General features: G+C 44.4%; 1 protein-coding gene across 1 annotated transcript in view; it reads right to left on the minus strand.

Annotated features, from left to right (window-relative positions):
- The window catches only part of LOC311115054 (rho GTPase-activating protein 29-like), a gene marked incomplete at both ends in the record, with an annotated part of 69,916 nt that extends 53,275 nt beyond the window's left edge, over positions 1-16,641 (minus strand). Inside the window, 2 exons of the mRNA XM_084190267.1 lie at positions 6,285-6,428; positions 16,500-16,641. Of these exons, the coding sequence (XP_084046393.1) occupies positions 6,285-6,428; positions 16,500-16,641 (286 nt within the window). The remainder of the gene's footprint in view (positions 1-6,284; positions 6,429-16,499) is intronic.
- Positions 16,642-17,127: the final 486 nt, after the last annotated feature.

Below are 17,127 nucleotides of genomic sequence, written 5' to 3' on the forward strand. Positions count from 1 at the left end.
GATACTGTTTATTGGAAGGAGCTTTACATCATAACTATCCTCACAGTGTGAGATAAGACAGAGGAAAGGTAGGCTATAAAACAACGTATGGAATGAGCTTTAGAGAAGACAGAGGACAGGTGTATCCAGTACTGTAGAGAAGACAGAGGACAGGTGTATCCAGTACTGTAGAGAAGACAGAGGACAGGTGTATCCAGTACTGTAGAGAAGACAGAGGACAGGTGTATCCAGTACTGTAGTGAAGACAGAGGACAGGTGTATCCAGTACTGTAGAGAAGACAGAGGACAGGTGTATCCAGTACTGTAGAGAAGACAGAGGACAGGTGTATCCAGTACTGTAGAGAAGACAGAGGACAGGTGTATCCAGTACTGTAGTGAAGACAGAGGACAGGTGTATCCAGTACTGTAGAGAAGACAGAGGACAGGTGTATCCAGTACTGTAGAGAAGACAGAGGACAGGTGTATCCAGTACTGTAGAGAAGACAGAGGACTGTTACACGTGGTCTGCGGTTGTGAGGCCGGTTGGACATTCTGCCAAATTCTCTAAAACGATGTTGGAGGCGGCTTATGGTAGAGAAATTAACATTATATTATCTGGCAACAGCTCTGGTGGACATTCCTGCAGTCAGCAGTCCTGCAAGAGCCCTCAAAACTTGAGACATCTGTGGCATTGTGTTGTGTGACAAAACTGCACATTTTAGAGTGGCCTTTTATGGTCCCCAGCACAAGGTGCACCTGTGTAATGATCATGCTGTTTAATCAGCTTCTCTATATACATAAGTTTATACCATGACATTTGACATTCTAAATTTAATAAAACAAACTTTTGAATGTTGTTTTTATGACGTGCACTCCATAAAAGACATACCGGTAACCTGCACAAGTTTCGCCCATGTAGCTTGTTGTCATGGCAATCAAAGCAACACTAACAGTCAGATGTAGGATCTTAATTTGACCAGACTTTTGTTGCTGAGAATTTTCCTGTACAGCAGGAAAATGCAAACTTGTAGTGTATTTGAGTTTTAAAAAGCCTTCTAGTGCAATTTCCACTTAGAAATGTCAGACTTGATTTGCCCTAACAGAAAATGTATCATCCCCTACAAAAATGTCCATTAATTATAATTTACATAATAATTCACATTTCCTGTTGCTTCAGGATTATTTTTTATATTTCTAATATGTAAAATGGGATATAAAAGCACCGAATGAAGCCACCTTAATGAGAAGGAACAACAACGAACAACAGGTGGGCTGCTGTTTAATCTGAATGCAGTTGTTGTAGACAAGGACGGGGATGCAGAAAAATAGCCTCCATTAGCCTTGCTAGCTAGTTGGCTAACTTAGCTGGCTAGCGTAGCTAGCTTCTTTACATCGATTGGATGCAGTCAAGACAGGCACCACCAGATGGTATGATAGATAACCTATGGCAGCAACATGTTGGTCTAACTAGCACTAGTATACCTACTCCCTCCCTCCACAGCACAAGCCCTTCCCCCGCCCTGTTGCCCAAGCAGAGCAGCACCCCTCTCTGACAAAAATGTTACATACAAACCACATGTATTTAGACTATCAGATTTTTTTTTTTTTAAGGATATTATTAAAATAGTGAAAATATTTCAAATTGCCCATCCATATTTTGTGTGTGTGTGTGTGTGTGTTAGTGATGCGCGGGTTGACCCATAACCCGCAGTCCCCGTGGTTATTTCCGCAGGGCGGGCGGGTTTAGGGTCATTACATAGTGTGGAAGAACAGCGGGTGGGTGAAGGGCGGTTTGAATAAAGAGAAAACAATCATTCTTGTTCAATTTCTATCTACAGTATAGGCTAGAATGAGGTTTGTCTTTCATTATTTGATGCTATCTGACATTAGTGAGTAAGCCTGAGCTTTAGGGTCTAACTAAAAACACGCCAAACGCTTTTTGGGAAACGGGCAGAAACAGTTACGATCGATCCACTGAGGCAAAAAAGGACAATGTCAGAGTTTAATTGAATAAGAGAAAAGCTGTGAAATGGAGAGTTAAAAGTTTGGGAGAAGGGAGGGCCAGAACAGTGATGTTGGGAAAGATTTGGTGAAGTGGTAAAACAGGATGATAGCAGTGTCTGCTGTGATATCTGTGATGATTGTGAGGCGCTATACAAATTCGACAAGTGACAAGACGGGGACTTCAAATAGGCCTATGGCACGTCAAGGGAACTGTAGCCTACTGTTCAGATGGGCTAAATGGAAACTGAAACCTGGACACATGCGTCCAAACCGAACTGAAATCTGATCAGAAACATGTTGGGTCGTTTTCACAGCTTTCTATGTCCTTACAACCGGTCAAACTGATGTAATTTGGAAATTTTGCACAGAAAATCTGTCAGATTTTTCTCCCCGGTCCCTAAACATCTTTGCCCGCGAAAGAAGCAGATATGACACAGAAAACTTTACTGATGTCAACTAAATTGAAGCAGTCATTCTATTATTTATGGCATTCTGGTGAGCAAGGCCTTATTTAGTCTTCTAATGTGGTCCTGTGGTAGAGCATGGCGCTTGTAACGCCAGGGTAGTGGGTTCGATCCCCGGGACCACCCATACGTAAAAATGTATGCGCACATGACTGTAAGTCGCTTTGGATAAAAGCGTCTGCTAAATGGCATATTATTATGATCTATTTTCTGCATGATAGACAGCCTACAGCCCGGTTTCCTTCAACCATACTGTTGATTGGAAAGATTGATCAAGAAAGATCGTTTTGACTCTGGACTGCGCTGGGACACATCTGTTAGAGTTGGGAGTTGGCACTTTCAACAAACCAAGATGTGATCATTCCGTCGAGGGGGAGATTCTTCTCTTGGCTTCAGCACAAGAATGTTCCAGAAGTTTCCAGACCTGCGTCCCAAATATCACCGTATTCCCTAAATAGTCCACTACTTTTGACCAGAGCCGATAGGCCACTAGTCAAAAGTAGTGCACTATATAGGGAATATGCATGATATGTAGGCCTAAATATCTTATTTCCTGAACGATCAACAGTACAGAGTTGGAGAAAAACCAAGTCATATATTCAAAGAACTAATCAGAAGTGTGGATGAGGTGAGAGCCAGAATTCCATTATCTTTCTTCCTATAGCTTGTTTCTCTATCTTTTATTTCCATGACTGATCAAAACTCATGTTCCCACACTCTCTCTCATCTCTGCAGCAGACATATTGTGAGCAATATGTTAGGAACATCAAATAACAATACGATCACAGTGTCGAATCGCAATACAGCACCTATATTGAGGGAAAAAAGTATTTGTTCCCATGCTGATTTTGTACGTTTGCCCACTGACAAAGACAGGATCAGTCTATAATTTTAATGGTAGGTTTATTTGAACAGTGAGAGACAGAATAACAACAAAAAAATCCAGAAAAACGCATGTCAAAAATGTTATCAATTGATTTGCATTTTAATGAGGGAAATAAGTATTTGACCCCCTCTGCAAAACATGACTTAGTACTTGGTGGCAAAACCCTTGTTGGCAATCACAGAGGTCAGACGTTTCTTGTAGTTGGCCACCAGGTTTGCACACATCTCAGGAGGGATTTTGTTCCACTCCTCTTTGCAGATCTTCTCCAAGTCATTAAGGTTTCGAGGCTGACGTTTGGCAACTCGAACCTTCAGCTCCCTCCACAGATTTTCTATGGGATTAAGGTCTGGAGACTGGCTAGGCCACTCCAGGACCTTAATGTGCTTCTTCTTGAACCACTCCTTTGTTGCCTTGGCCGTGTGTTTTGGGTCATTGTCATGCTGGAATACCCATCCACGACCCATTTTCAATGCCCTGGCTGAGGGAAGGAGGTTCTCACCCAAAATTTGACGGTACACGGCGCCGTCCATCGTCCCTTTGTTGCGATGAAGTTGTCCTGTCCCCTTAGCAGAAAAACACCCCCAAAGCATAATGTTTCCACCTCCATGTTTGACGGTGGGGATGGTTTTCTTGGGGTCATAGGCAACATTCCTCCTCCTCCAAACACGGCGAGTTGAGTTGATGCCAAAGAGCTCGATTTTGGTCTCATCTGACCACAACACTTTCACCTAGTTCTCCTCTGAATCATTCAGATGTTCATTGGCAAACTTCAGACGGCCCTGTATATGTGCTTTCTTGAGCAGGGGGACCTTGCGGGCGCTGCAGGATTTCAGTCCTTCACGGCGTAGTGTGTTACCAATTGTTTTCTTGATCACTATGGTCCCAGCTGCCTTGAGATCATTGACAAGATCCTCCCGTGTAGTTCTGGGCTGATTCCTCACCGTTCTCATGATCATTGCAACTCCATAAGGTGAGATCTTGCATGGAGCCCCAGGCCGAGGGAGATTGTCAGTTATTTTGTGTTTCTTCCATTTGCGAATAATCGCACCAACTGTTGTCACCTTCTCACCAAGCTGCTTGGCGATGGTCTTGTAGCCCATTCCAGCCTTGTGTAGGTCTACAATCTTGTCCCTGACATCCTTGGAGAGCTCTTTGGTCTTGGCCATGGTGGAGAGTTTGGAATCTGATTGATTGATTGCTTCTGTGGACAGGTGTCTTTTATACAGGTAACAAACTGAGATTAGGAGCACTCCCTTTAAGAGTGTGCTCCTAATCTCAGCTCGTTACCTGTATAAAATACACCTGGGAGCCAGAAATCTTTCTGATTGAGAGGGGGTCAAATACTTATTTCCCTCATTAAAATGCAAATCAATTTATAACATTTTTGACATGCGTTTTTTCTGGATTTTTTTGTTTTTATTCTGTCTCTCACTGATAGACTGATCATGTCTTTGTCAGTGGGCAAACGTACAAAATCAGCAGGGGATCAAATACTTTTTTCCCTACAGTTGAAGTCGGAAGTTAACATACACTTAGGTTGGAGTCATTAAACTCGTTTTTTATATATATACCAGTGGAGGCTGCTTAGGGGAGGACGGCTCATAACAATGTCTGGAACGGAGCGAATGGAATGGCATCATGGAAACCATGTGTTTGATGTATTTGATACCCTTCCACCTATACCGCTCCAGCCATTACCACAAGCGTGTCCTCCCAAATGAAGGTGCAACCAACCTCCTGTGATATATACCAGAGTCGGCATGGGTTGGAATCCAGTGCCCTTTGACTCGAACTCTCTCCTATCTTTCGTGTCCTCTATTCACTGTCCTCTCTTCACTGTCCTCTCTTCACTGTCCTCTCTTCACTGTCCTCTCTTCATTATCCTCTATTCACTGTCCTCTCTTCACTGTCCTCTCTCCACTGTCCTCTCTTCATTATCCTCTCTTCACTGTCCTCTCTTCACTGTCCTCTCTTCACTGTCCTCTCTTCACTATCCTCTCTTCACTGTCCTCTCTACACTGTCCTCTCTTCACTGTCCTCTCTTCACTGTCCTCTCTACACTGTCCTCTCTTCATTATCCTCTCTTCACTGTCCTCTCTTCACTGTCCTCTCTACACTATCCTCTCTTCACTGTCCTCTCTTCACTGTCCTCTCTTCATTATCCTCTCTTCACTGTCCTCTCTTCACTGTCCTCTCTTCACTGTCCTCTCTTCACTGTCCTCTCTTCACTATCCTCTCTACTGTCCTCTCTTCACTGTCCTCTCTACACTATCCTCTCTTCACTGTCCTCTCTTCACTGTCCTCTCTTCATTATCCTCTCTTCATTGTCCTCTCTTCACTGTCCTCTCTACACTATCCTCTCTACTGTCCTCTCTTCACTGTCCTCTCTACACTATCCTCTCTTCACTGTCCTCTCTTCACTGTCCTCTCTTCACTGTCCTCTCTTCATTATCCTCTCTTCACTGTCCTCTCTTCACTGTCCTCTCTTCACTGTCCTCTCTTCATTATCCTCTCTTCACTATCCTCTCTTCACTGTCCTCTCTTCACTGTCCTCTCTTCACTGTCCTCTCTTCATTGTCCTCTCTTCATTGTCCTCTCTTCACTGTCCTCTCTACACTATCCTCTCTACTGTCCTCTCTTCACTGTCCTCTCTACACTATCCTCTCTTCACTGTCCTCTCTTCACTGTCCTCTCTTCACTGTCCTCTCTTCATTATCATCTCTTCACTGTCCTCTCTTCACTGTCCTCTCTTCACTGTCCTCTCTTCACTGTCCTCTCTACTGTCCTCTCTTCACTGTCCTCTCTTCACTGTCCTCTCTACTGTCCTCTCTTCACTGTCCTCTCTTCACTGTCCTCTCTTCACTGTCCTCTCTTCACAGTCCTCTCTAACTAAAATAAATAAAAACAAAAACATCATTAAAGAAAAGATGAGCAGATGAGAGGATACTAACCTTTGACCTTAGAGATGACGGTGCCAGCGGCCCTGAGGACGTCTACAGAGTCGAGGGTCTGGTGTTTGCCGATGACAGACTTGAGAACGCGCAGCAGCTCTCCCAACCTCTCCTGTACCCGCTGCGGGAGACCATCATGGGACTCTGGAAGAGAGGAGAAAGAGAGAAACAGATCTTTATTAAGCAGAATAGATCGTAGTTGTCATAGCCGTCCTGGCTTTCTGGGAAAGATGAAAGAGAAACAGATCTGTCAAGTAAAGTTTTGTATTTAACATCAATTGAAACAATAATGATCCCAGCGTTACCACTGGCAGCTGCATCATTCAAGTCCATACCAGAAGCCATTGTTCCCCACTGAGTTGCCTATAGGACATGCGATCACCATCAGCCTGTTATGCCTAACGCCGTGTTAACATCATGTTGGCTTGATCAGAGGAACGAGTTGTTTACAACAAATAAACAACTTGAAGCGTTCACGGAGCTCGGAAGGAACACAAGAACCATTCTCACCATTGACAGCCGAAATCCCAGTCATGTTTGTTGCCATTTTCAGTGGCACATAACGTCAGACTTCAGCATGTGGGAAAGATCGGGGTCCAGAGATCATACCTCGAGTTTCCTAGTTGTAATTACGAGTTGGAGGGTCGTTCACGTGCATTTTTCCCAGTAGGAAGGTCATATTTACGAGTTCCCGACATGACGTGAAAGTGGCACAGGTGTTTTATATATATATACACAGGTGAATTATAGACTAGAAAAAGGTGTTAGCTTGGAATTTTGGGAGTTTGGAATTTTACCCCAATTGATTCTAGGCTACATGTCAGCCATATCTTATCTGCAAGTTAAATTAGAACTATGACCTGTTACATGGTGACCCTTAGGTCACCCACTGCAGAGAGAATGGATGCCATTCTTTTAGTGTTTACTTCACTGACACCCACATACAAGACAGCAATAATGTAGTTAGTATGTCATTAGATGCAGGCATCTGTCATGCTTCTGTCTCTGGACTGGGGTTGTGTAATACAGGAAACTAAAGCAGTTGTGTTCAAGAGAAGCTGCAAAGGGACCGTTTGTGGTGCAACTGTCCTGTTCCACTTTAGTCGACAAGTAGAAAATGGCTTTGTTTGGTTTTAAAATCAAAAAACGTAAAAAAATCTCACTGTGTACAGAGCAACAAGTGACAATTAGGTTAAGTAATGATTGGCCTCAACTAACCAATCAGGTGATAGGCTAGTATTTATACAGACTAAGGGTTGGCTAGTCTATCTCTTTACTATGAACAGTATGACGGATCTCCCCTGAATTATCCAAATCAAATCAAATTTTATTGGTCACATACACGTGTTTAGCAGATGTTATTGCGGGTGTAGCGAAATGCTTGTGCTTCTAGCTCCGACAGTGCAGTAATTACTAACAATTTCACAACATATACCCAATACACACAAATCTAAGTAAGGAATGAATTAAGAATATATACATATATGGACAAGCAATGACAGAGCGGCATGGACTAAGATACAGTAGAATATTATAGAATACAGTCTATACAGTGGGGAAAAAAAGTATTTAGTCAGCCACCAATTGTGCAAGTTCTCCCACTTAAAAAGATGAGAGAGGCCTGTAATTTTCATCATAGGTACACGTCAACTATGACAGACAAAATGAGAAGAAAAAAATCCAGAAAATCACATTGTAGGATTTTTAATGAATTTATTTGCAAATTATGGTGGAAAATAAGTATTTGGTCAATAACAAAAGTTTCTCAATACTTTGTTATATACCCTTTGTTGGCAATGACACAGGTCAAACGTTTTCTGTAAGTCTTCACAAGGTTTTCACACACTGTTGCTGGTATTTTGGCCCATTCCTCCATGCAGATCTCCTCTAGAGCAGTGATGTTTTGGGGATGTCGCTGGGCAACATGGACTTTCAACTCCCTCCAAAGATTTTCTATGGGGTTGAGATCTGGAGACTGGCTAGGCCACTCCAGGACCTTGAAATGCTTCTTGCGAAGCCACTCCTTCGTTGCCCGGGCGGTGTGTTTGGGATCATTGTCATGCTGAAAGACCCAGCCACGTTTCATCTTCAATGCCCTTGCTGATGGAAGGAGGTTTTCACTCAAAATCTCACGATACATGGCCCCATTCATTCTTTCCTTTACACGGATCAGTCGTCCTGGTCCCTTTGCAGAAAAATAGCCCTAAAGCATGATGTTTCCACCCCCATGCTTCACAGTAGGTATGGTGTTCTTTGGATGCAACTCAGCATTCTTTGTCCTCCAAACACGACGAGTTGAGTTTTTACCAAAAAGTTATATTTTGGTTTCATCTGACCATATGACATTCTCCCAATCCTCTTCTGGATCATCCAAATGCACTCTAGCAAACTTCAGACGGGCCTGGACATGTACTGGCTTAAGCAGGGGGACACGTCTGGCACTGCAGGATTTGAGTCCCTGGCGGCGTAGTGTGTTACTGATGGTAGGCTTTGTTACTTTGGTCCCAGCTCTCTGCAGGTCATTCACTAGGTCCCCCCGTGTGGTTCTGGGATTTTTGCTCACCGTTCTTGTGATCATTTTGACCCCACGGGGTGAGATCTTGCGTGGAGCCCCAGATCGAGGGAGATTATCAGTGGTCTTGTATGTCTTCCATTTCCTAATAATTGCTCCCACAGTTGATTTCTTCAAACCAAGCTGCTTACCTATTGCAGATTCAGTCTTCCCAGCCTGGTGCAGGTCTACAATTTTGTTTCTGGTGTCCTTTGACAGCTCTTTGGTCTTGGCCATAGTGGAGTTTGGAGTGTGACTATTTGAGGTTGTGGACAGGTGTCTTTTATACTGATAACAAGTTCAAACAGGTGCCATTAATACAGGTAACGAGTGGAGGACAGAGGAGCCTCTTAAAGAAGAAGTTACAGGTCTGTGAGAGCCAGAAATCTTGCTTGTTTGTAGGTGACCAAATACTTATTTTCCACCATAATTTGCAAATAAATTCATTAAAAATCCTACAATGTGATTTTCTGGCAGCAGCCTCTAATGTGCTAGTGATGGCTGTTTAACAGTCTGATGGCCTTGAGATAGAAGCTGTTTTTCAGTCTCTCGGTCCCAGCTTTGACAATCATTTCACTGTGAACAGTAAGATGATCTCCCCTGAATTATCCTTTCACTATGAACAGTATGACGGATCTCCCCTGAATTATCCTTTCACTATGAACAGCATGACGGATCTCCCCTGAATTCTAACAGGGTTGTTGACAGCTACACAGTGGGCAGAAACAGCTGAAATGGGAAGTTTCCTTGTCTCTGTGTGGAGCAATCACTTACATTTGACATTTTAGTAATTTAGCAGACGCTCTTATCCAGTGCATACATTTTTTTATTTTTTTATTTTCCATCCCCCGTGGGAAACGAACCCACAACCCTGGCGTTGCAAACACCATGCTCTACCAACTGAGCTACATCCCTGCCGGCCATTCCCTCCCCTACCCTGGACGACGCTGGGCCAATTGTGCGCATGGGTCTCCCGGTCGCGGCCGGCTACGACAGAGCCTGGATTCGAACTAGGATCTCTAGTGGCACAGCTAGCTAGTGGGTTTTGCAGTGCGTCCCAAATTGCACCCTATTCCCTATATTGTGCACTCCTTTTGACCAGACTCCATAGGGATCTGTTTAAAAAAATACTGCACTATGGAGAGAATAGGGTGCTATTTGGGACAAGCCCTATGGCTTGGCAAGAGGAGTAATCAGTAGTAGCCTAGTTCTATAGTAATCTGTTGTGTGTCTAGGGCTTGGGTTTGGCACCAGACAGTAGGTTAGTTCATGTCTGAGTCTCACCCACTGTTTTGACTGACTGACGATATGATAGAACCAGCTGCACAAGGAGGAGGAGAGGAGGAATGTATTGGAAAGGAAAGGGAATTATAGGGGGAGTGGCAACTGGGGTGGTGGGGGTTGTGGTTCCATTCCGGTTAGCCATTCCAGGGTTCATCCTCTTTAGGAATTACCTACCTAACAAAACAAATGAAAAAAGAAATACAAAAAAGAAAATACAAAATAGAATGAAAGAAAGAAATAGAAAAATAATTAGATAGTACTGAGGATAATAAGACCGAAAATATATATATACAGTACCAGTCAAAAGTTTGGACATACCTACTCATTCAAGGGTTTTTCTTTATTTTTTACTATTTTCTACATTGTAGAGTAATAGTGAAAACATCAACTATGAAATAACACATATGGAATCATGTAGTAACCAAAAAAAGTGTTAAACTAATCAAAACGAACTAACACTGGGCATGTGGTGGAGCAGGGGGCTCGCCTGGAGGCCTTCCCCAGGGCAGGAGGCCCCTGATCCTGCCACTCACATTTTGACACACTTCCTTGTAGATTCAGACAATAGGCCTTCATTAAACACCAGCCCTCAGCTTATATCCTTTATTTTATTAAGAGGTCAGTAGGGTAGTTATGGGGTAACCTGCTGGTGTTTAAAGATCAGTAGGGTAGTTATGGGGTAACCCGGTGGTGTTTAAAGATCAGTAGGGTAGCTATGGGGTAACCCGGTGGTGTTTAAAGATCAGTAGGGTAGCTATGGGGTAACCTGCTGTTGATTAAAGATCAGTAGGGTAGTTATGGGGTAACCCGGGGTTGTTTAAAGATCAGTAGGGTAGTTATGGGGCAACCCGGTGGGGTTTAAAGATCAGTAGGGTAGTTATGGGGTAACCTGCTGGTGTTTAAAGATCAGTAGGGTAGTTATGGGGTAACCCGGTGGTGTTTAAAGATCAGTAGGGTAGCTATGGGGTAACCCGGTGGTGTTTAGATTTCAGTAGGGTAGTTATGGGGTAACCTGCTGGTGTTTAAAGATCAGTAGGGTAGTTATGGGGTAACCCGGTGGTGTTTAAAGATCAGTAGGGTAGTTATGGGGTAACCAAGTCATGTTTACAGTTCAGTAGGGTAGCTATGGGGTAACCTGCTGGTGTTTAAAGATCAGTAGGGTAGTTATGGGGTAACCTCCTCATGTTTTAGAGTTCAGTAGGGTAGCTATGGGGTAACCTGCTGGTGTTTAAAGATCAGTAGGGTAGTTATGGGGTAACCTCCTCATGTTTAGAGTTCAGTAGGGTAGTTATGGGGTAACCTGCTGGTGTTTAAAGATCAGTAGGGTAGTTATGGGGTAACCTCCTCATGTTTAGAGTTCAGTAGGGTAGTTATGGGGTAACCTGCTGGTTTTTAAAGGTCAGTAGGGTAGTTATGGGGTAACCTGCTGGTTTTTAAAGGTCAGTAGGGTAGTTATGGGGTAACCTGCTGGTTTTTAAAGGTCAGTAGGGTAGTTATGGGGTAACCTGCTAGTTTTTAAAGGTCAGTAATGTTGTAAGGCAGGCCTACTGTACTTTTATATTGGTATTAGAGGGTTAATTGTTCATTTTTTATAGGCTACCGTTACTTGAGCACAACTCTGTGCTTTTGTCTTAAAGCTAAAATGTAATGAGTGTAGCCAACAGAAGACAAAATAAACTATTTGATTGTCTGCTTTATTCAAGAGTGTAATATGAATGCTGGGTATGCACAAAAGGGGGATGGGAGGGGAGGGAGGGACAGGGAGGGACCGGCAGGGGGGGGAGGGGAGGGAGGGACAGGGAGAGACAGGCAGGGAGGGGAGGGAGGGAGGGACAGGGAGAGACAGGCAGGGAGGGGAGGGAGGGAGGGACAGGGAGAGACAGGCAGGGAGGGGAGGGAGGGAGGGACAGGGAGAGACAGGCAGGGAGGGGAGGGAGGGAGGGACAGGGAGAGACAGGCAGGGAGGGGAGGGAGGGAGGGACAGGGAGAGACAGGCAGGGAGGGGAGGGAGGGAGGGACAGGGAGAGACAGGCAGGGAGGGGAGGGAGGGACAGGGAGAGACAGGCAGGGAGGGGAGGGGAGGGAGGGACAGGGAGAGACAGGCAAGGAGGGGAGGGAGGGACAGGGAGAGACAGGCAGGGAGGGGAGGGAGGGACAGGGAGAGACAGGCAGGGAGGGGAGGGAGGGACAGGGAGAGACAGGCAGGGAGGGGAGGGAGGGAGGGACAGGGAGAGAGGGGAGGGAGGGACAGGGAGGGACAGGGAGGGAGCGGCAGGGGAGGGAGGGGAGGGAGGGAGGGACAGGGAGGGACAGGGAGGGACAGGGAGGGGAGGGAGGGACAGAGAGGGACAGGGAGGGACAGGGAGGGAGGGGAGGGAGGGGAGGGAGGGACAGGGAGAGAGGGGAGGGAGGGACAGGGAGGGACAGGGAGGGACCGGCAGGGGAGGGAGGGACAGGGGGAGACAGAGAGGGACAGGGAGGGACAGGGAGGGAGGGGAGGGAGGGACAGGGAGAGAGGGGAGGGAGGGACAGGGGGAGACAGAGAGGGACAGGGAGGGACAGGGAGGGAGGGGAGGGAGGGACAGGGAGAGAGGGGAGGGAGGGACAGGGAGGGACAGGGAGGGGAGGGAGGGACAATATTATCATTATAACAAGGTTGTTACTACAGTATTCAGGCTACTTCGCAGGTATTCGAGCAACTTAAGGAGAAACAACATTTCTGACAAACACTGTGATCCACCTATGTAAAGAACAGGCTAAGGAGGTGTAGGCTATACTCAGGCCTACTCTTTACAGCCCTAAACGGACTAGTGACCTTTATATTTCCACCATTCAATTCCCGTGGAGAAAACAGTGGCCTCTCCACTCCACACGTGGTTTTGGTTTCAAGCGGGACAGACTGGCAGTGACAGGAGAGAGAGAGAGAGAGAGAATATCAATTTCTCTAATACAGTATAAAACTAACAGCCGATGAGCCTTCTGTAGCTATTTTCATCCTGTGACTACGTTAATATGTTTATTCGTTTGTTTGGATTGAAATAGGCTAAGCCTATGGTAGCTAGAGGTAGGGCCTATATATTCTTACAACATGGTACAGACAGAGTCCTGTACAGACAGAGCCCTGCCCCCTGTCACTCAAGGAGAGAGCAGTTGTTCGACCACGGAGTCAAGAGCACTTTCTTGCCGTTCACTCTGCATGGGCAGATGGATACAGAAAGATGTTGGTGACATGCTGCTTTCTAAAAGCCTTCTATAATTACACTATTAGTTTGTATCGTACTGTCTGCTAGTTTGTCTTTTCTTAGCAAGTTCTAGCTAAAATAAATTGTGTTAGCCGCTAATGCTAATCAATTGTTAGTTAGCTGCAAACGTAGCTAGCTAGCTAATACAGCTAGCTAGCTAATACAGCCTGGTTAGCTGCTAATGCTAATACATCGTTAGTTAGCTGCAAACGTAGCTAGCTAGCTAATACAGCCTGGTTAGCTGCTAATGCTAATACATCGTTAGTTAGCTGCAAATGTAGCTAGCTAGCTAATACAGCCTGGTTAGCTGCTAATGCTAATACATCGTTAGGTAGCTGCAAACGTAGCTAGCTAGCTAATACAGCCTGGTTAGCTGCTAATGCTAATACATCGTTAGTTAGCTGCAAACGTAGCTAGCTAGCTAATACAGCCTGGTACCAGTGATGGTGTAGGCCTACATAAGCATGTTGTTTGTGCAACGGTATCTTATCAGAGAGGAATAGGTGAAGCATGAATATGTCAGCTAGCTACACGAGGTAAGAAACGTAATGTAATATCTAATTAGGGTCACCTGGAAACATGACCAACAATTTGGTTCCTACCCTGTCAATTATTCCTCCCTGGCTTATTCATTCGTTGTCATGTCAAACAACAATGTATTCAAGATGCTGCCCACGATATTCCAACTATAGAATTAAAATAATCATTCTATTTCCATGATTCCAACAGTTCACCAAATAACTAGGCCTAGATTTTTGCCCATATTATGGAGCCCTGCGTGGCAATTATGATAAAAGTGCAGAAATTGATGAAAAATATTTTTGTTTGGAGTTGGATTGAAACAGTTTAATAATAATAATAATAATAATAATAATAATAATAATAATATGCCATTTAGCAGACGCTTTTATCCAAAGCGACTTACAGTCATGTGTGCATACATTTTTAAGTATGGGTGGTCCCGGGGATCGAACCCACTACCCTGGCGTTACAAGCGCCATGCTCTACCAGCTGAGCTACAGAGGACCACATTCAGAATGGAGAAAGCCCTATTGAAAATCACTTATCGTTTATGTGTTCCCCCTAGATCATGAACTACTCATAAAGCATACAGTGGGGAAAAAAAGTATTTAGTCAGCCACCAATTGTGCAAGTTTTCCCACTTAAAAAGATGAGAGAGGCCTGTAATTTTCATCATAGGTACACGTCAACTATGACAGACAAATTGAGAATTTTTTTTCCTGAAAATCACATTGTAGGATTTTTAATGAATTTATTTGCAAATTATGGTGGAAAATAAGTATTTGGTCACCTACAAACAAGCAAGATTTCTGGCTCTCACAGACCTGTAACTTCTTCTTTAAGAGGCTCCTCTGTCCTCCACTCGTTACCTGTATTAATGGCACCTGTTTGAACTTGTTATCAGTATAAAAGACACCTGTCCACAACCTCAAACAGTCACACTCCAAACTCCACTATGGCCAAGACCAAAGAGCTGTCAAAGGACACCAGAAACAAAATTGTAGACCTGCACCAGGCTGGGAAGACTGAATCTGCAATAGGTAAGCAGCTTGGTTTGAAGAAATCAACTGTGGGAGCAATTATTAGGAAATGGAAGACATACAAGACCACTGATAATCTCCCTCGATCTGGGGCTCCACGCAAGATCTCACCTCGTGGGGTCAAAATGATCACAAGAACAGTGAGCAAAAATCCCAGAACCACACCTAGTGAATGACCTGCAGAGAGCTGGGACCAAAGTAACAAAGCCTACCATCAGTAACACACTACGCCGCCAGGGACTCAAATCCTGCAGTGCCAGACGTGTCCCCCTGCTTAAGCCAGTACATGTCCAGGCCCGTCTGAAGTTTGCTAGAGTGCATTTGGATGATCCAGAAGAGGATTGGGAGAATGTCATATGGTCAGATGAAACCAAAATACAACTTTTTGGTAAAAACTCAACTCGTCGTGTTTGGAGGACAAAGAATGCTGAGTTGCATCCAAAGAACACCATACCTACTGTGAAGCATGGGGGTGGAAACATCATGCTTTGGGGCTGTTTTTCTGCAAAGGGACCAGGACGACTGATCCGTGTAAAGCAAAGAATGAATGGGGCCATGTATCGTGAGATTTTGAGTGAAAACCTCCTTCCATCAGCAAGGGCATTGAAGATGAAACGTGGCTGGGTCTTTCAGCATGACAATGATCCCAAACACACCGCCGGGGCAACGAAGGAGTGGCTTCGTAAGAAGCATTTCAAGGTCCTGGAGTGGCCTAGCCAGTCTCCAGATATCAACCCCATAGAAAATCTTTGGAGGGAGTTGAAAGTCCGTGTTGCCCAGCGACAGCCCCAAAACATCACTGCTCTAGAGGAGATCTGCATGGAGGAATGGGCCAAAATACCAGCAACAGTGTGTGAAAACCTTGTGAAGACTTACAGAAAACGTTTGACCTGTGTCATTGCCAACAAAGGGTATATAACAAAGTATTGAGAAACTTCTGTTATTGACCAAATACTTATTTTCCACCATAATTTGCAAATAAATTCATTAAAAATCCTACAATGTGATTTTCTGGAGAAAAAAAATCTCATTTTGTCTGTCATAGTTGACGTGTACCTATGATGAAAATTACAGGCCTCTCTCAGAACTTGCACAATTGGTGGCTGACTAAATACTTTTTTCCCCCACTGTATTTATAACTTTTGTTATTAAAAAACATAAAATACAGTCAATTCCCATCATAAATATCTTGATCTGATATTTTAACCCTCTCCAAGAGCTGACACTCCACTGGTTAGCTAGACTGACTGGATCTGACTGGCACTAGCTTCTGTTATAACTTGGTTTAACAGGAAGATCAACTGTTATATACACACACACACACACACACACACACGTTACTTATTCTTTGAAACCTTGGCATGAGGTCTGCTAAATGACTTAAATGTAAATGTAAATGTATGCTACTGTATTTAGCCTAAAAACCATGATAACCAACCAGTCAACCAGCCTGCCACACACTAGGTACTAGTACAGAGTACTGTAACTTCCTTTCTGGTCTCGCCTATAGGTTGCCACCTGGTTCAAAGTAGTGCACTAAGTACAGAATAAGGGTGCCATTTGGGATGGGACTCACCTTCAGAGTGAAAGGCTTCTTTAAGGCTGAGCAGTACGTCTGCAACCCTCCGCACGTCGTTCAACAGCTGCATGACGTATTCCGGATCCACCCCAGGCGCTCCACTCCCCAGAGGGTTGGTAGTCCTGGAGCTCCGGCCCATGTCCCAGGTTTTTTTGTTGACCCAGCCGAGAGTGACCCTCTGCTAGGGGGCCCTGGGTGTTGTTCTGTTTGGTGTTATTCCCTCCTCCACTGCTGCTTCTCTTCCGGTCAGTGGGTCACTGCCACTGGTTCACTCTACCTACAGTATACTACAGGCCACTGGGCTGTGTTAGCCGCCATGTGGGTGATCCAGAACGGTCCCAGCCCTAAAACAGTACAGAGTCCTCTGTGTGTTTGTTTTACTACTTTTCGGACAATGTTATTTAACTTTCCTTGCTTTTTTTTTTGTTATACCACGTTTGTTTTGTGTGTAAATAAATGAATAGATAACTTATATTGGAGAGCATTGAACTTGTATTAGTAACATTAAGTGAAACAGCTAGCCAATGACAAGGTTTGGGTAGGTACAGTAACTTCCTAAATGTAAACCGTTACAGTTACTAGTTACCTGCCCAAAATGGTAATTAGTAACGTAACTTTTAGATTA

The sequence above is a fragment of the Coregonus lavaretus genome (genome assembly GCF_964263955.1).
Source record: "Coregonus lavaretus genome assembly, contig: HAP1_SCAFFOLD_321, whole genome shotgun sequence".
In the NCBI taxonomy this organism is placed as follows: domain Eukaryota; kingdom Metazoa; phylum Chordata; class Actinopteri; order Salmoniformes; family Salmonidae; genus Coregonus; species Coregonus lavaretus.